Source organism: Stenella coeruleoalba (genome assembly GCF_951394435.1).
Source record: "Stenella coeruleoalba genome assembly, chromosome: 7".
NCBI lineage: Eukaryota > Metazoa > Chordata > Mammalia > Artiodactyla > Delphinidae > Stenella > Stenella coeruleoalba.
Genome location: NC_137153.1, coordinates 68,820,368 through 68,841,298, shown reverse-complemented (window position 1 = coordinate 68,841,298; position 20,931 = coordinate 68,820,368). Strand labels below are relative to the sequence as shown.

General features: G+C 41.2%; 1 protein-coding gene across 1 annotated transcript in view; it reads right to left on the bottom strand.

The window, feature by feature from the left end:
• GLIS3 (GLIS family zinc finger 3) overlaps positions 1-20,931 on the bottom strand; it is a 520,272-nt gene that overhangs the window by 25,148 nt on the left and 474,193 nt on the right. Inside the window, exon 10 of the mRNA XM_079927522.1 lies at positions 3,054-3,229. Within this exon, the coding sequence (XP_079783648.1) occupies positions 3,054-3,229 (176 nt within the window). The remainder of the gene's footprint in view (positions 1-3,053; positions 3,230-20,931) is intronic.

The window sequence follows — 20,931 nt, the reverse complement described above, 5'->3', positions numbered from 1 at the left end:
ATGTATCTATTTTAGAGCTGCTACTGTCACTGGCAAAGTCCACTGGGGTCCCCGGGAAAAATAAGACACAACCTAGGTGATAAGATAACCTCTTCTTTTGTGTTTACTTTCACTTGCCTATAGTGGGCCTTGCACTTAATATGTCGGATTTGAGTTCCCAGTGCAGAACCGCTGCGCCGGACACTTCAGCTTGTTATGCATTGTGCAGAAGCACTGAGCACGACACTGCAATTGAAGATGAAGATGGCATGCTATTTGCAGAAATGCTGCATGGGACCCGCAGGAACTCCTCCCACCCCTCGGCAGGAGAGAACCCTATAAAGCAGCCCAGCCTCCAGCCTTTCTGGGAGAGCCTGTGCTCTAGAGCAGGAGCCGGAGCCTCTCCATTCTTTGATCAAAGCATAAAGCTTTCCTTTGCTTCTGAAACGAACTCAGTCTCGTTCTATTGGCTCCAACAACACTGGGCAGAAGGACATTTGTTGGGGAGTAACTAGGGAGGATCGGTAACACTATTAGCAGTTTCTCACTGGCCATGGGAATTTTTGACAATTAAAGTGAAATTAAAAAATAAAACCACAATTTCAAGTTTCAGCTAAACTTGAGAAAATTCATTGTTCAGCTAAAAATGAGAAATATGGCAGAAGAGGCTTTTGCCAAGAGGCAGGGCAAAATGATAAGGTAAATCCCATTATCTGTACCATCTTGTTTCATTATTCATTTGGTGAATGAGAAAGTGTCAATCACTTATTCAGTAAATACTTACTAAATGCCTACTTTGCACCAAGTATTATGCTTGTCCTAAGACTACAAATATTATTCCTATTCTCAAAGAGTCTAATAAAGAAAAGGGAGTAGAAGGAAGAACATTAATTAGTTAAGCTCCTGCACAGTACCAGGTGCTCTGCTTGTGGAATTCTCCTAACAACTGATGAGAGAAGGTAGGTAAGACTCCCCTCATTTAATGAAAGTGAACTGAGGCTCAATAATTTGTCCAGAGTCACACAGTTGAGTAGATTGGTATTTGCATTCAAATTGGTCTAATTCCAAAATCTCTTTTAGAATTTCTTTAGAAAGCAGAAAAAAGAAGAAAAGGAACCACCCATTATCCTACCACCATGATTAAAAAAAACTGTCAACATTTTGGAGAATTTCCTTCCAATATTTTTTCATGCAAGTAGGTTAATTTTTGAAATTTTAAAATGTGTTTTTCACAATTGTAATCAAAGTGTGTTATACTGCATTTCACTGGAATTATGACACCATTGACTGTGAAATGCTCCATTGTTCTATATAGCACCAGAAAGAAAAACCACTGCCAGTTACATGATGCCACTGACTGGGATATGTTCAGATTTCAGCAGTGTTAAAATATGAAGGTAAAAATTGTGTGTCTTAGAATCAGTGACCTATTCTGTATTCCACAAACCCCGAACTCATGTTGTTTGCCTCCTGCCTGTCGGTAAGGGTGGCTTCAGAGCACCTGAATCTCCCCCACATTAGAAGAACTCCTTGTCAGGGTTGGGAGGCCGCCCTCAGAAGACAGAGTGCTCTGTTTGTCTTCCTCACACATTCATTGCTTTACGCATAGTAGGCACTCAAGGAATGTTTCTTGGTTGAGTAAACACATAATAAAGCTTGAGAAGAAATTTACTGACAGAAGAAGGTAAAAATTACCAAAGGCCCAAGTTTTGTTGGGGAACGGGGGGTTTGTGTGACTAGTATCAGGGAGAGGGGAGAAGCAATGGATGGAACTTTGAGCCAGAGCCAGTGGCCCTGGGCTTTCCAAGATTCTTCCCTTCCAACAACCTGCCACTCTCTGCATTTTGTCTCCTTGTTGGCTGTCTAGACCCCTGCTTTGATGTTCTTATCCAAACCTAGCTCCATAGTACTGCTTGATTCTGCCATCTTGGGAAGTTATTCACACTTATCCACACAGTTTGAATACTGATTTAGATTTGTTTGGGGATACCATACCACCCATTAATTTCAAGTAATAACTCATAAAGAGCAAACTCAGGAATCAACATGAGACAGATGGAGAAGAGTCATGTTTCTCAGGTGCTGAAACTCTCAGTTTAAGTGTATGGTATCCCTTCTGCTTATACAGAAGGTGTGTCTGTCCCTAGGAAGTAAAAGCCTGTGTATACTTTGAGTCTATATGATTTGACAACTCAGCTTTCTATGGATGTCCACTAAGATATCTGCCTGAGTCAGCAAAATTGGTTTAAGTAAAGAAAAGAAATTAAGCTACACTTAGTTCTCCATGCATGTTCTGGGTTAAACACATTTTGAAAACCATCATGATTTCTCTTGCCTTCCTTCCCTCCTCTTCTTCCATGAACTCATCCAGTATCTATGTGTCTTTACAACACGTGAAGAACTGTGCTAAATTCTCTAAAAGAAAGAACAGTGGGTCAGAAAATTCTGACTTTAGAAAGAAGTTTACACATTACCAGTGAAGACAAGTTTTACTCACAGAGAAGTAAATTACAAGGGAGAGAGAGCATAAGTATCAATAATATCAGAAATACAGGTGATATGCAATCAAGTGTTTAAAGCAAGGAGAGATTACATCCAGCAAGGAGATCAGGAAAGGCTTCAGAGAGAAGGGCCATTTCATCTGGGCCTTGAAGGATGGAGAGGATCTGGGCATATGGGAATGGAGGCAAAGACCTGTGAGAGGAGAGGCATGCGTGGGGCAAAGGACTCCTGTTGTTTCCCTTTTACATTGTTTACTGTTTAGGAAACAAGATGCTATTGTTAGGGCCTAACCATGAGGTGTTAAAAGTGCTGGATCAATGAATGGATCATCACCTTGGGCTGACCACTTGGGGGTGTCCTAAGTCATACCATCTTAGGGTCAAAGCCAGGAAGATACTGCAAGATTTCATGCTGATTAAGTGTGAAATTTTAGAGGAAAGTTATTAAAGCCAAAGCCTGGTGGTGTATAGCAGGACATCTGAAATCCACAACAGGTAACTAAGACACTTGATTAAAAGCAACAGCACAACATCACTTTTCAAAACTCAAGGGACTGTCAGCTACTTGCTTACCATGGACATGGATTCCATTTGGTTGAAAAGAAGAGCTTGTTTCTGGCTGATAAGACTTCAGGTGTGATGCTGAGGGCTGCTGGGTATGGGGAGGCTGTGTTCTCTGCATTATTGAAGGAGGAGCAGGCACTCTCCGGGGGCTGATGTGGTGAGGAGATGGGGCAGAAGGTGCAAACCTGAGGAAACAATTATAAAAGGAAACATAAGAGATGTAAAATAGCAGGAGCAAAGACAAACTCTTCGGGCTTCCCTGGTGGCGCAGTGGTTGAGAGTCCGCCTGCCGATGCAGGGGACACGGGGGTCGTGCCCCGTTCTGGGAAGATCCCACATGCCGCGGAGCGGCTGGGCCCGTGAGCCATGGCCGCTGAGCCTGCGCGTCCGGAGCCTGTGCTCTGCAACGGGAGGGGCCACAACAGTGAGAGGCCCGCGTACCGCGTACCGTGTACCGCAAAAAAAAAAAAAAAAAAAAAAAAAAAGACAAACTCTTCAAAGCCAAATTCTAATTCCCTATTCTGGCTATATACGAGTGTGACAAAAAGCCCTTTAAAAAAAACTTAAGACTTTTCTCTCCCATTTTTAACCACTGACTTCTCAATTGAGATACTGAAGGAATAAAAGAGATCAACAAAGGGAAAATCTAGTCACAGTCTGAGTTTGTCAAGCTTCTTAAAATGCATTTCAAGTACTCTGGGTTTGGTGAAATTCAAAGCACATCTTTGCCAGACCCCTTTTCTGCTAATTTTTAGACCCGTTTGCATTTTAAGGGAAATTTAATCTGTGTGTTTCTGATTCATTTACACTTGCCTCATAAACATTTTGTTCTGTAAGACATATCTGAGGTCCAAGAAGTGTTATAAGACTTTACTATAAGCCTCTCTAGTCCTATTCTCTTTAAACTATACATTTTCTTTTGCCAAGAATAAATTAACTTAAACCTCAAAGGTCAAGTGTGGTTTGAAATCCAGAACCCAAAAGATCTGTGTGGGTTCTGTGCTTGGCAAAGAACATTGCCCAGGGTGTAACAGGAACCTCACACACGATTTGGGACATCTTTTGCAGTCACACGGGCCAATCATAATGAGATTATGGTAGTTTCTGAGGTGGGACATACAGGTGTTTAAATAAGGTGACATCATCAACTAACCCGAGATATAAAATGGATAACTATCCATTGATCTTCTAATTGTACAGAAAAATGGCAGGATCTGACTCACTAGGTTTAAAAGGACAGTTTATACTTTCTAACATTGAGGTTCCCTTGAAGTGTACTCGTGCGAACAGTTTTAAAGTTGAACAATGACCATAGACTATCAAAACGACATTCAATCTGCCAGTTCAGTAGGGGGCTGGTGCAAGTGTGGTGGAGAAAGGAGCAGGGACTCTGTCAGTGCAGTGAAAACAAGCATCACAATGATGTGCAGGAAAACTATATTAGCAATGAAGCGTTTAGTCTCCCCGCAAAGGCTCAGGTGATTGAAAACCTTCAATAGGCTGTTTCTTACACTGTATAGAAAGACAGGCTTTGTTTTATGCCAACATGTAGATGTCGCCATCTGTGTACACCACTTACTTCATAGAAACAGGTCACTTCATTTTTCTGGGCTTTTTGTGTAGGGCCATAGGTGATCAAAGGGAGGACGAACCAGTCAAGTTTATCAAGCAATTTTCAACATTTTGAACCATAGTATTTAACAAGGCAGAGCTTCTACATTTGTATTGCTGCAGTAAGAAACCATGGGATGAAATCCCATTTGTTTTTGCATTCCCCTTGCTGAGGTCTGATAAGACTATGTAAGATGATGTAGGAGCCAAGAAGGGAGGATTTGGACTGGTTAAGTTACGGAGAAGACAAGTCAGAGGAGGCTTAAAGAAACTAGCTGGGCTAGGATGCCTGCTTAATCAAGAACTTAGATCTTCACTCAGCTGGAAGAGAATAGTAACTGAGTGTCCTGTGCCTGGTAAATATATATTTTCCAAGCACATCATCTTAACTGGAATTAGCTTGAAAAGATGTGCTGAATGGCCTTGAATAAAACAGAGCAAATGAACGCTGGCACTGTCCTGAGAATATCTATTAAAACTTGTATGCCGGGATTCCCCGTATAGAGGCTATTTTCTTGGGGAACATGTCCTCAATGTGCCTCACAGGCTGCTCTAGGCTTGTGTGAGAGGCAGGAGGAATTGTGAGATCACAGACTTTGGGGCTAGAAGGAGTCCACATCACCAACCAACACCAGAATTCTGTGAACGGAAGATGTCCAGGGAGGGAGGGAAAGGGGTGGATTTGAATTGGAAGGAAACCTATGTCATTGCTAAATAGCCATCTTTGGCATCTCAATTTTGTGTTTTGGGGGCAAAGTAGCAAGATCCTTTGCCTTCTTAATTATATTTCTGTGTTTGGGAATAAAAGATATAACATGCTCTTGGTGTTTTTTCAGTCTTCTCTTCTGGTACCTCTGCCACCTGTCCTTTCTCTTAAGGATTGATGGAGCAGAGATGTGTAGATGGAGCAAGTATTTAGAAGTATTATTAGCAGTATTTAGAAGTAGGACCTTAGTATCACCAGCTTGATGGAGGAGAATAATTTTGTTTCACAAATCCCTCCCCCACAGCACAGTAAGTCTGACTCACAAATGAAGGTTTGATTAACAAAGAGTAGAAAATGTGTATGGGGAAGGGGAAGGAGGCAAAGATTGTGAGCAATATAAAACCTTACATTTTTATAATTCGGGATGATGTGACTATAGGGTGAATTATGATTACTAGCTATAAAAAAGGGGTGTATTCAACCAACTAAACAGAACTCATCTGAGCATTTTAGGTGTCATCTGGAATGTTAATTTCATACAACAGACCTCTATATCTATATTTAGATGATATATCTATATATAAATTATATATCTATGTATCTATCTACCTAGAGAGTATATAATTATATGCTAATTACAAATCATTCTTATCTATTTATTCACACAAGTTTCACACCCTGGCCATTGTCTCTTGGTTACCACATATTACTTAATGTAATAGCAATGTTGAGCAAAGAAAAAAAATGTGGAAGTACATACGCATCAAGATTTTAGCATCATCTATCTCAGAGACCTGGGGGGGATAAAATAATACTTACTGAGCCTTCAACCGACTCTACATTTTGCTTTTGCTAATTCAGTCTGGATTTTTCACCATGTTATTCAAATAAATAAGATTATATGGTATAAGTTAATATAATTTCAAAATACAGTATGTCACTCCATATAAAGTATTAATAAAAATTTAAATATATACTATTCTAAATGAAATAAATGTACACTTAAAGTAGTCTTTGCTTTGGAAAGGAAAGAATTGGTACAAAAACTCTAACTTTTACATATATAAAGAAAAGATGGAAAGTAACAGGATGTGATCTTGATTGTGATCCAGACAATTTCTAGGAACAAGGAAATAAATAAGAATTTAGCACTAAAAAGCCCAGTGTAAGAAACGAGTGCATAAATGACTGACTTTCAAGTACAGTACATAGAATCAATTTTGTTACTGCCTAAAAACACTACATTGTATTTTATTGAAAAATCTCTCACAATCTATTAACTTAAATTTAATTTTTATAAACTTGCTTACTTGTTAACTAGCTCATAGAAATAGAAATAGCAAATTAGAATCAGGGATGAGAGGGCAGGAGAGGAGAAGAGAAGGAGAGAGCCCTACTGTTCAAGGCAAGGCCCTGGGAGCAACCAAAAGCAGTCACTAAATCACAGCAAGAGAGATGCCAGGAATGTTATTTAAACAGCCAAAGAGACTCAAGAAACTTGAATAGTTTGAGGCCATTTACTCCAGAAGCAAGCAAACAAACAAAAAACATGCATGCTTAAACAGAAACTTGCTAAGTAAAACATAAAATGTTATTGTTACTGAAGGTAGAGTAGAGGGGGCCTCGAAATCCCATTTTCTTAGTGTCCTCACCTATTTTCCAACCTAGTCTTTTTAACACGCACACACACAGCCAAATTAATATGGTCTGAATTTTCTGCCCCAAACAGGAAATTTTTCTTTAACTCCAAAGAAGATGAATTAGATATTTTGATACTAAAATAAATAAACAAATAATTTTGATGCTGAGTATAAACTGCAGTGATTTATAATTTTTCTCCTAAGGAATATCTCATTCCCCCACTATGTCAGGACAAGACGACATCACTCTCATTCATTCTGAGTGACAGCAGTGTCCAAGAGCCAGAAGACAGACTGTCTGAAGTCTTTCTGGGTCCAACTCTGTTTCCCAGCTGCTGATCTGCAGTTGACATTTCACAGATTTCATTTGATATAGCTTACCAGTCTCTTCTTTGGCCTTTCATACTTCTTTGAAACAACAGAAGATTGTTATGTAAAAATGCACACAACAGAATTTTTAAAAAACATCACTGCTTACCAGAAGCAGATCACACAAAAGCAAACCAGAGAATTGAGTCAACCATTTCCACTCATTTAGTGGAGGAGTTTATATAACCTTAGCATAAGCCATGGTTTAATGGTTTGCAAAAAAAAAAGAGACAGAGAGAAGGAAACAGGTTTTAAAGTGCTCACCAAAGATCTGCGGAAAAAATAAAAAACCGGGCTTCCCTGGTGGCGCAGTGGTTGAGAGTCCGCCTGCCGATGCAGGGGACACGGGTTCGTGCCCCGGTACGGAAAGATCCCGCATGCCGCGGAGCGGCTGGGCCCGTGAGCCATGGCCGCTGAGCCTGCGCGTCCGGAGCCTGTGCTCCGCAACGGAAGAGACCACAGCAGTGAGAGGCCCGCGTACCGCAAAAATAAATACATAAATAAAAATAAATAAATAAATTTAAAAACCACCTTGGAAAGATTTCTGCAAATATTTATCTATACACACCTTGGGAAATGTCTGATTATTTGGGGGTATTTACTTGGCTATGCTCCTTCTCTTTTGTGGCCTGCTCCCACCCTCTGTTCACATTGAGCTTCCCAACCTTGCAGTGATGTGGGCCAGAAGCAAAGAGCTCTCCTGCTGATGCAGTACTCAATCTTAGATTGTTTCATAGAACAATAGGTCCCAATTGAAACACATACAACTGGTGAGGTTCATGTGCAGAGAAATTGCAAATGGCAGGAGAAGCAGACGGCTGTCGTAGAAGACAGATGGAGTAGAAGTCAGACCCTCCGGCCTTGGAGTGTGGCTCCATCCCTTACCAGCTGGGTAATTTTGAATAAATACCCTGATTTCTCCCAGCCTCAGTTTCAAGTGCAAAATACAGTTAACCTCGACTCATACTGGGGATCATAAAATCTGAGATAATATATTCATTTATTCATTCAGGAGGTATTTACTGAACACCAACCAAGTGCTCCGAGTGCACTACGGAGAGAGTAACACATGACACAGATCTCCGTTGTTTGTGTGAGAGGAAGCAGGCAATGAACAATTTTAAACCCACAAACTATGTATTGAGCTAGAGGAAATGAGTACTACAGAGAAAAATAAAGGATGCAGGTGAGGGACGGGGTGGACTATGAACAATTTTAAATTAGGAACACACAGATATCCAAGTACTTTAAACAGAGAATGTCTGACACCTTTCAGATGATTGACACATGTTTATGGAATGACTGCTCTAAACAGAATGTACATTTATGGTATCCCTGATTTAAAATATATCCAATGCTTGAGAGCTGTCTAATAGCACTGTGTTAGAATATCTATGAAGCTCAAAAAATTATAAAACTCTTAGCACTCTTTTCTCTCTTGACTATGGAAAGAGGCTCAAAGAAGGTGAGGCTTCTACTCATCTGGATAATTTCCTAGTTCCAGGAGCAGTTAGTTGTGGTCTTCTGTAAGAGTCTCATTTTTTTGGTACTGGCTTTCCCAACGAATTATCCTGAGCTCACAAATCCATACAATCACAGAATATTTGAGCTGAAGGGCAGTGGAGCACCACTGTATCTAGCCCAGAGACATGAAATGATTTGCCAAAGTCACACAGCTAGTTCTCCAGATACCACTTTATCCCAAGAAGGTAAGACACTCTCTAGTGAAGATGCAAAGCAAGGCAGAGAGATGGCTTGAGGGAGGATGGAAGAGGACTCTTGTGGGCATCTGAGGTTTTTCTCCTCATCACCAGATGATGGGGATGGGGGTACCAGCAACCTACTGCCTTTAAGAATCTGACAATGTGGGCTTCCCTGGTGGCACAGTGGTTGAGAGTCCGCCTGCTGATGCAGGGGACACGGGTTCGTGCCCCGGTCCGGGAAGATCCCACATGCCGCGGAGCGGCTGGGCCCATGAGCCATGGCCACTAAGCCTGCGCGTCCGGAGCCTGTGCTCCACAACAGGAGAGGCCACAACAGTGAGAGGCCCGCGTACCGCAAAAAACAACAACAACAACAAAAATCTGACAATGTGATTTCCCAGTTTGCTTTGGTGAATTTGCTCATTTCTAAACTGGGGCTCTTTGTGCCCAAGCCAGGCTTATACCTTTAGTCTTTCCAGCTGGATAACGCCTTTCAGTTACACTCTTTCCCTTGTGTATAAATCCAAAGTATTTCTATGTCAACTAACAATTGTATTTCTTCAAACAAAATTTACTAATAGGCTGTGTTGCAAATCAAGCACATGTCATAAATATGTCTCACTTTTCTTCATTCGTACTGTATACACAAGCAGTGCAAGCCATGTGGGACTGTATGTTTTAGCACTGCTTTGGGGGTTGACACTTTGAAAACAGGTGTTTTCATGATCAGCTAGATTAGATGTTGGTTGGTATGTGCTTTGGATAGTTACCCCCCGCCCCGCCTTCTTTCTTCCATGGGGGTTATAGACCTCCCAAAGAAGGAAGAATGCAACGGAACAGCTAGTTTCATTGCGTTCACATGAAAAATATTATTGATTTGCTGCCAGGGAGTAGAAATAATGAATAGAAACTGGTCTATGGCAGATTTGGGGAGGTATTCTTCATTCCCCCAAAGAATTGTGGGGTATCATCTGTAGTGGTTTTAAAATTCATCTGTGAAAACTAATCAATGAAAAATGGCTTTAGCAGTTGGCTGACTGCAGAGGGGGAAAAAAGGAATCCTTTTCAAAACCTAAAAAGAAAAGCACAGTTTTAAGGATTACACATCTGATTTAACATCTAAAAAAACCCCCCAATGATAATACCCCACTTTGTATAGCCAGACAGTGCTCCATTTTAGTAGTCTTTAGTGGTCTTTATAACGATTTATGAATCACTTCATGAATTCCTGGCTGAATCATCTGGGTGACTATAGTATCTACTTATACTTCCCTTCTGTCTCACAAAAGAGACACTTGGACTCAGTTCAATCCAGATTTGTCCCCGAATGAATCACAGCACGTTACTGGGGGAACTGCAAATTGAATTCTGCTTCTGAGACAATCAAGACCAGCTTTCAGAAATGAAGAAACAGCCTTGGGGAAGTGTGGGTAATTGCAACACTGTCCATCTGGGCAGGACCAAAGCAGGCCAAGAGCTGTATGTCCATCTGCGGACTCTGTTCCAAACTAGTCGAAGAGCTGAAGCCATCCCCAGGAAGGGCTTAGTGTTTCTTTCTCCTTACAAGAGTCTGGGTCAATATTAACTACAAATAATTTATCACATTGGACGAGACTAAGACTCAAAAATGACTGCCTGAGCCTCCACAGAGCATGACAAAATGAGGGCTGTGAAGTTGGCTATAGGTGAAATGATCACCAAGGCTGTTTAAAAAAGACACATATATATTATAATGAGTGAGTGCTTGTGGGAAATAGAAAGGGTAGAGTGTTCTGGAGGAACGTTTCTCCACTTGGGTTTAGGGAGTAAGTTGTAAGTCAAGAAAACAAAGTAATCAATGTCCAAGGCAGAGAAGTATATTTTTTCTTGTATACAGTGACATACGGCCCACGGTATCACACTATTATTCCCCTGTGGAAATGCAGAGGGAGGAGGAGAGGACATCCAGGATATGTTACAAAAATGAATTATGCAGGACACATTTAACCAAGAGCCAGGTTTTTTGGAATATCTTGACTGCAGAATTGGCTGTGACTTGGTTGGTTGTCTATTTCAGAATCTGATGTGATGGGGAGAAAGGAAAGAAAAGTCTGATTCTGCCAAATCCTCTTTACAAAAAAAGTGCCAACCAGAAGAAAATTTATCCAGAGTGGTCTTAGACATTTCATGTCAAAAAATTCTGCGGTGAAAAAAAATTCTGTAATGATATCGTCCCTTGGGCAGCTCTGAGTAGGTCAAAGCAAGGGGATTAACTCATAGTCCTGTGGCAAAGGGAAGACTTTCTCTTGTTCAGCATAGTGTTAGGCATAGAGTTCAGTCTGCTTTGAAACAGAACGCATTAGGTGAAAGAAAAACATTCGGAAGAAAGTGTGATGAGAATGCTAGATGAGAAATGAGAAAAAAAGTGTTATTTTTCTCCAAAGGTGAGAAAGAGAGGTATAGGTAGATTAAAAAACAGCTTCTTGCATACCTTTCTCATGGTCACAAACTGAAAACACGAGTCTCTTGACGACATCAGAAGAACTTTTAGAACTAACTTCCAATGCAGTACTCCTGCCAAGTACAGCCAGGTGCCTTTGAAAGCCACTGCCAGATGAGACCTCAGAAGTCAATATAATCCATAAATTTGAAAAGAAACTAGCTGGGTGGTGGTTTGTTCAGTAGTAACATGTGCTGTTTATATGTGCTTTTTTTTCTTCATCTGAAGGATGTCAGGTTACTATTGTAATAACCACAAATGAATTTTCTATACCTTCTCTTGAAGACGAGACTCAACAATTGGCTATAGAAATGAATGAAAAGAAACAGCATATATTTAAAAATTCACAATTAGAGAAGGGCTCTTGGCTCTTACAGATGGAAAGAGCATCAAATCCTCAGATGTTTGCTACCATTTTGTATCTTCAGCACCGCATCCAGTACTATGCAAAGATAATTAATAAATGTTGGCTGTTGCTGTTGAAGAAATACTCTGTTGAAGAGACCACTGGTTCCATAGACATGGCTCCCAAATTAGTGCCAATTCTTTTTTTTTTTTTTTGCGGTATGCGGGCCTCTCACTGTTGTGGCCTCTCCCGTTGCGGAGCACAGGCTCCGGATGTGCAGGCTCAGCGGCCATGGCTCACAGGCCCACCTGCTCCGCGGCATGTGGGATCTTCCCGGACCGGGGCACGAACCCGTGTCGCCTGCATCGGCAGGCGGACTCTCAACCACTGTGCCACCAGGGAAGCCCAGTGCCAATTCTCGTGTCCAGGTGGATGGTACCTTTGTCGAATTGGTGCAAATGGCCAGTTGAATATTATATTTGTCCAGAAACCAGTTTCTGGTTCTGAGGGGAGAACACCTTCTTCAGGAGAATGATTCCAACCATTACTCTGAGGAAGATGATTAAAACAGAGAAAAGTTTTTCTCCTTGCAACTAAACAGAAAAGCAACTAAAGATTATTTCTCAGAAAAGGAGGCAAGAAGACTAATCCAAAGAACTTTGTCTCTTGGTTTCTGCTCACTTCAATAGACTCCTCACCACTAATGAACAAACAGTCCTTCCCTTGAAAAAAGATGTAGTTTCTTAGGAGCCAATTTCTCCAACTATCCCCACCTGAGAGGGGAAAAGATGAAGGTGATTTCCAGATCACACTGTTAAAACATTAAGCAGAGGCTTTCCTTGGAACAGCCTTTTCTACATCAGAGATGAGGCACTTTGTAATATGCGGGTATCTTGACTCGGGCTAGAATGGCTCGTGGGCTTTCACTTTGGGAATTCTGGCTCCATATGACTTGCTGTCTCAGAGGAAGCATATGAAAAGAACACATTGCCACATTTGAATACTATAATGGCTGAGTGAACTCCATGTTGCTTCACGCTAATGCACTAAAGTAGAGGTTTCAAGAAAAGGAATTCTATTTTACCTCAAGCATTCCTTGTTACTGTCATGACTCACTTTCCTGATTGAAAATCCAAGGGGACTAAAAAAACATCATCTTGGGTTTCTCATGAAGTGGATTTGTTTGGAATGTGGGAACGAAATAAAGATGGCTGATTTGGCATTCAGAGGTGAAACAACTTCACTGGCACTTAAAAATTATAGTTCCTTTTACAGACCTTCTAATAGATGGTTTGTAATGTGCGTTTATAATTAATCTAAAATGATGATATAGTACATTTCAAAATTTAAAATCCATGGAAAACAAACTGATGTGAACGAATACTTGAACCACAAGTCAAGCCATTTGTTTGCTGGAGTGACACGTGTATGCCCACATCAGCATCTCCTGCTTCGCCAGGAAGTGACACAAAGGAGAATGTGGAGATGGAAGTGCATCAATCAGCTGCTCAGGGTTACTGCTGCCTTTCACACTATAAAAATGAGTTTGGACTTTATTCTAAGTATGGTGGGAACACAGATGTGAGCAGAAAGTCCTCAATGATTCAATTTACATGTTAAAGGGCAGCTCCTGTTGTGGTGTGGAGCAAAGTCCAGGCGTGCTGGTAGGGTGAAAGTAGAAGGTTGTGGGTAAGCAAGACTGGTAGTTAGGGGGCTGTTGTACTTGAGAGAGAAGGGGATACTGGTGAGCTGGGTGTGGAGGAGTGGAGCTGATTAGGCTTAAAATGTATTTGAAGGCAGAGCTAATAGGACTTACAGGTTAATTCTATATGAAAGTGCTTGGGCAAAGGGAGGAATCAAAGTTGACTCCTAGGCTTTTTAGGTTTTTAATAGTAAGCTGAAGACAGCCATGGAGACCTAGCTCATTATTTTCCTCCATTATCAAGAAATATATTGGACTCTGGTAATTAGGCTCATAAAAGTTTCGCAGACCACACTGCATTAAGGAGCCTGGGCTTTATGTAGAGAACAGGCTTTTGTGTATTTGGCTAAGACAGGTGCCCTGGTGACCCTGGCATACATTTCAAAGGCCTCCATATCCTGTTATCCACCCAGAAATTTAAATGAGAGATAGATCAGGGTGGGCTATGGCAGCTAGTTCAGCAATGCCTTGTTGTTGTTCCTGTTTCATTTTTCTTCCAGAGGAGCCATTCACAGTCATTAGGTAGGTGAGAAGAAAGTAAGAAATATCACCAATTTCCCTGTACGTGTAACTATTACGATTGAGTCAGGGTGGCGTATTTATAAGAAGCTATTAGTAAGGTGAAGATCTCTGTGAGAAGAAAGGTCATTCCAAAGGCCAATAACCCCACTGATATTTTCCAGAGAGGATGAAGCATGGCTGTGGTCATGGATCAATATTTAAGACGTTTTAAGACTGGTGGGCTATTCTGCCCTGGAATAAACATCAAGAAGTACCAGGAATTTTCCACAGATTTAAAGAAAACAGAACAGAAAAAGGACCTCAAGCTTTTCCGTCTAAGATACAATGCTGTATCTCCATTTTCAAGTCTAGGATATTGGAAGTTTCTGCCTCTTTGTGCTCACAGCATCAACATCAGGAGCAACATTCGTTACATTCAGCAATTCTCAAGTAGACGTGTGGGGGGGAGGGGTAGATTTTGGACCCCACCTCTCTTAATCTTGAACATCTGTGGAAGTCTCTTTTCTGGAAAGAAACTGACACCTTAATGGGATGTTAAATGTGGATAACTGTTTTCTGAATATAAAGTGCTGAAGCCCAAAGAGAAAGAATGATGCTCTTGACCACACGACATTAGGTGAGCATCCTATCAATAGACTCTAACAGAGGATGATGTAGATGCCAATACTCAGGCTGATAACAATGGATATTTGAGGCTTATATTTATTTTCTGACTATGGCTTTTCTCAATTATTTCAGTGATAAAGATTGACAGGCTTTGTTTGTTTGTTTGTTTTGCCAGTGTTTGTTGCCTTATAAGTCAGCTATCTATGCACGTGGGAAAGGGTCTGTAACACACATCAAGGAGCCTCTGAGAGCAGTGCTCACTGGGTAAATTGCAACTAAATTATGACACACAGCAACGTGGACACTTCGTAATAATACTCAAGTCTTCTCTTTTATAATAAGAACAGAGAGGCCAAGTTATTGATATTAGAGCTCTAACTTTCAGATGTTTGGCACTTTGTCTCTAACATGGAGGTAATTTTTTTTTGACACTGACTCTTCAAAATCTTCTTAAATAGGTCATGACTATATAAACTACAAGCTTGGAATTGCAAGGGACAAAACTGTCTTTACAAATTGTGTTAAAAAGGAAAATAACACAAAACCCATTGTGTTGCCTTATCAGTCTAGGATATGGAAAGGACAGCCTTTGTCTGCTTGAGGACCAGACAAATCATTCATACATTCTTCATCATTTCTTCTTCTGTTGGGCACAGAATATGTTCTGAACTCTTGCTGGGTGGATAACAGGATATGGAGGCCTTTGAAATGTATGCCAGAGTCACCAGGGTACCTGTCTTAGCCAAATACACAAAAGCCTGTTCTCTAGATAAAGCCCAAGCTCCTTAATGCAGCTCATGAGCCTCCTCCTACATTTATTTATGAAGCTCCGTCCTCGCTTGTTCTCTCTCCTCTTAGCTTTTGTATATATGACGTTGCCTGGCCGGGTTCTATAGACCTTCAGATTTCAGGGAGATATTTTTTCTTCTATTCCTCCCTCCCCAATTTTGGGTTAGGTACTCCTTCTGTATGCCTCCACAGCCTCCTGTAGTGCCCCTTCATAGCATCCAAAATTATGATCACCTATTGACCAGGTTAGCTCTTGCTGGACTAGGTGCTTTGAGAGGGCCAGGCTCCTGTCAGCCTCATTGACCACTATGTCCTCAGTGTCCAGTATATTGCCTGGTGCCCAAATACCAGCTGACTGAATGACTCAATAAATGAATGAACCTCAATGTTAGGACTGATTTTGATAAACTTTAATATTTTGTATGATGCTTACGATTTTAGCCATTATTGCACACATACTAGAAGATTAAAAAGAGAGAGAAAAGATTATGTGGAGAGAGAGAGAGAATGTGTATGTGTGTCTGTCTATGGAAAAGCTGAGTGGGTGAAGATATCAGTGTCCCTGTTTACTAAGAAAGTCCTAGGGTGGGAAGGACAGCAAAGCAGCAGGCCTAGTTTTGAGCTGTTCAGATACTACAGATGCAAATATGTGGGAATAGTTAGTATTGAGCATCTAGTATTAAAGACCACAGGAAAGCAAAGGGAACCCCAGCAATGGGTGATGGCAAGAGACTCCTAGCAGTGTGTGTGTGTGTGTGTGTGTGTGTGTGTGTGTGTGTGTGTGTGTGTGTGTGAACATAGGTATTAGAGCAACTACGTATTGTATAGAAGTATGCAGGTTATATAAGATGCTGGAGCTTTGAGGTCACCATCCTTCAGACCAATGAATCAAGGGGAGTAATCCTTTCTAGAAATCTCCCACCTGGGCAGTGGGAGTTGGCAATGACCCCCCGTTTCCTAGGCATTCCCCTCACTGGTCCTTTTCCCTTGTCAAACCTGCCTTAGCATCACAGGAACCCTGGAGGTTACAAGGAAATTTTAGGTTCCTGCCCTCAAAGAACTAATAATCCAGTTAGCAAGTGGACATCTGGGAAATGGAAAATAAATGAGACAGATTTAACTGGGGAGCTGCACGAGGCAAGGAGGCTTTCTGGGCTGAAAACTAAGCCGAGCCCCAGGCTGATAACATTTAGTCAAGAATAAGACAATGAGGGAATATCCTTATTGTCTCTTTAGGTAGAGAAAGATCCTGAATTAAGATGCAGAAAACAACCAAGCTAAGTCAGTGAGCAAGTTGGTTTGACTAGAGCTAAAGAACTTTACATAATTGCAAAGACATGACATAGAAAACAATTGCTATTTTTAACCCCTTGGCATCCAGGAAAGCTACAATATGTTCCCAATGGTGAATAAGAAAATGCTATCTGTGAAGACCAGCCCTGGTTACCCAAAGGCATAGAAAGACTGCACATATATCAAAGTCCCTAGAATTCTAGCAGTATCACATCTGATATGAACGGAAAACAGTAAGGCTTCCCAATACTTCATACAGATTCAAGAAACTGACATTCCTTATTTAGCTAAGGTGTTTAGATTACTTTCTCCAAAAAAATTGTCCCTAACATTCTCTGCTGTTGATTCCTGTACTAGAATGCATTCTCCACGGGGAGAGCACATCCTTTCCTTGTTTTCAGTCTTCTCTGGCTCAGAGGTGGGGCTCGTAGGAAGCCCTTTACATGTCGCTCCACTCTGGTAAATCCACAAGTCCCCTAAACTCTGTCACTTATACTACAGAGCACACCATATTTGTGGCACTCTTTAGAAGGGGAGAGGCAGCCAACATGCTCTTGAACAAGATGAGTGACACAAATCCAGCTGACTTATTCTTGGGATTGCAAGATTTCTCCATCTCAAAAAAGGACTTCCATCAATGTTTGTTTTCTCTCGTCTAAAAGACATATTTTGAAACCCAATAAATTAACACTTCCGAAGACGCCGAGTTCCCACTGTCATAAAGTACCACTGGCTCGTTCAATATGACATAGTAAAACACCACTTCCCATAATAATTTTAAATCAACATTAGGTGATGTGGTGTGGTTCAGCTTAAATCACTGAAACGATGTGTCATTCAGATAATATTTCAAAATAAAAATGGAATCTCGTCAAATTGAGAGAACTTGCGTTTACTTTATTTTACGGTGGTAAGGATCAAAGAAACAGATGTTAACTGGATAGATGTAGTGGACCTTTCCTGACTTATGACAGTGACTCAGCCCATTTTATTAACAAGTTAAAGCTAAATAAATGATGAATCAATGCCCGCAAAGCAGGAAAAAAAATGCCAGTTTCCCACTAAAAATCGCAAAGTGGATAAACTTATTTCCGTTAGGAAAACTGCTGGGGTTTTTACTGGGGAATTTCCCAGGCAAACAGAGGCAAAGATATATAAACCCAAAGCGGAAGGTAAGCACATTTCCTCTTAGTGTTTTTATGCTGGACATTAGTGCAAACACAGTGAAAAATTCAGGGCTGTTTCTCCAGTCATCCTCATCTCCAAACCTGATTGGAAGAGATAAACCTCCACGCCCTTGCTCCTGCCAGTTGGGCTGGCATAGGAACGGGGCTCACATCCTGTGGGGAGAGCAGAGCAAAAAGGCAAAGCCACAAAAGTGAAAATATCCACTTCATTCACCCAGCCATGCAAAGTACACCACCTTCCTCTGCCTCTCCATTTTCCCTTCCATGATTATATTACCAGCGACTGCAATCATCTGACAACATCCTCTGCCTTACAAACCTGAATCTCTCAGCCATGCCAAGGTTGTCTGTCCTCATGCCATGTAACAAGCTAGGTGCTTTACCTGCTTTGGTTCATCTAATCCTAATTCCGCATGAGTGTAAACTAAGGCTCAAAAGAGCTAAGGAACACCCATCACCTATGTGTTATTCCTGCCCCAAACGAACAAGTTTATTAAGGAGGAAAAAATATCAGACAAGTCCAAACTGTGGAACATTCTGTAAAATAAATCTCCTCAGTTCTTTAGAAACTGTCAATGTCATGAAAAAAAGCAATAATAATAATAATGAAGAAGAGGATGATTTTTTTTTTTTTTTGGCGGTACGCGGGCCTCTCACTGTTGTGGCCTCTCCCGCCGCGGAGCACAAGCCCTGGACACGCAGGCTCAGCGGCCATGGCTCACGGGCCCAGCCGCTCCGCGGCATGTGGGATCTTCCCAGACCAGGGCACGAACCCGTGTCCCCTGCATCGGCAGGCGGACTCTCAACCACTGCGCCACCAGGGAAGCCCCAAGATATTCTCTCAGATTGGTTCAGAAACAACAGGGAAGCAAGCAAACAGACAAATAAAGGATCTCTCAAGTCAGAAAGAGAAAAAGACAGAAAGAGAGAGAGAAGGTGGCAAAATGTTAACAATGGGTGAACATGGGTGCAGGGTATATGGGTGTTCACTGTGCCATTCTTGAAATTTTTTAATATGTTACCAACATTCAAAAGACGAAATTGAAGAAAAAATTATAAAATAAAACAAAATGAAATGTTAAAAACAAAACCAGAAACAACCCAAGCAGCAGGAGCATCCATGGAATACATTCGAACAATTAGCAACTGTGAGAGCTGGGATTTAATCAGGTGTTTGGGTTGTTGTTTTTGACTCTAATAATGGTTAAAATCTTTTTCTACATTGATTCTTTTAAAGGCTGTGTACAAAAAAGAAGACACACAGATTACTTTTTTCTTATATTCTTGTAAAGAGTCTTTATAACTACCAATAAGATGAGACAAAGAGGAGGAAGTCCCTGTGGATGGTTTCTTAGCTTCACCACCTTGTAGGGTATGATGCTTGGCCAGGCAGAATGAAATGGGATGATGAAAAGCCCACGGATAATATCATTTAAAACTCAACTGGGAACTAAATAAAATCCTAAAATGAATAAGCTCATCTGAACTTACAGAAATACATCCAACAACTGGCAAGTCTGTGAACTTAATAGATGATTATCATTTGCACTGCTTTGCTGACAGATCCTGTGAGAGAAGGCTAATAAGTTGTTTACACATAACCATGTACATAGAAGTGTTAGGATTAAGTCTAACATATTCTGATCCATGTTTCAATTGCCGACCAGACACATCCACCTGGATGTTTTACAGCCACCTGAAAGTCCAAACCCTAAAGTCCCTTTATTATCATTCCTTCCTTCCCACCCTCACCTCTACTCAAAACCCTCTTTTCCTTTGTTAACGGCACCATTTTCCATCTTGATGTCTCGGGGTGTAACTCAGGAATGAATTTTGGTCCCTCCTGTTTACCCCACCATATATTTATAATTAGTGATTCTGCCTCCTAACTAATAGCCCTTGAATAAATTCTCCATCCTTACTGCTTTGCCTTAGCTCAGGTCCTCATATTGTTCACAAGGACTTCTATAATAACCTCCTTCGTATTTTCCCTACCTTTCATCCCTGCTTCAAACCTCAATTACTTTACCATCTTGTCACCTGAGTTGCTTCTCTAAAATGACAATCTGATGTGTTTCTCTCCTAATAAAGGGTCTATAATGGTTCTTCACTTCCAGTAGGATCAGGGGTAAAATCTTCAGTGTGGTTGTTCCCCATGAGCCAACCCATTCTCACCTGACTTCATCCGCCATGTCTACCTGATGATGCCACCTGAGTTACTGGCACCTTGCTCCCTCCATGTGTCCTTCCCCCTCTCATGTCTTACATATGTTCCTCTGGCTACCTTGGATGCTCTTCCCAATTTATCCACCTGGAAGAGCCTTAATCTTCCTGTAATGCCTAGATCACTCTTGTCTTTCTTTTCTCCCCCTCCTCAAGGCAGAGATGGAGCTTCTGTGGCACCTCTGTTACATCATTTATCCAACCAGCATTACTATATGTTGTTTGCATGTCTGTCTTCACTACCAAATCCTATAATGGCAGGACCAGGTTTTCATCATCTTTTCATCTTCAGCAAAATGTACGACACATAGCAAGTATTCAACAGATGCTTATTAAATGAACAGATGTATTAATAAAGGGTAGGCATACAATTTAAAAATATGGCTTAGTGGACTTAAAAACACATTAAAAAACTCCTAGACCAGGCCAACACCAACAAAACCACAGACTGCTGGTGAAATCAAAGATTCAAGACTTTTACTCCTGTTGCCTATTCAACCCATTATTTTGTCTACCAAATGCCTACTATTCCAGGATTGCATAGGGGTGCCCACAAGAACTTTTTCCCGTGGATGTCTAGGTCAATTCAAGCCAGATGACAAGTGGAGAGGAGAATGAAAGAAGTAGCATGCTGTCCACACCACTGGAGGGCTGGGCAGTCCAAAGACAGGGACCGAAGTGTCAAGATTGAAAAATTTTCTCCCAGAAACT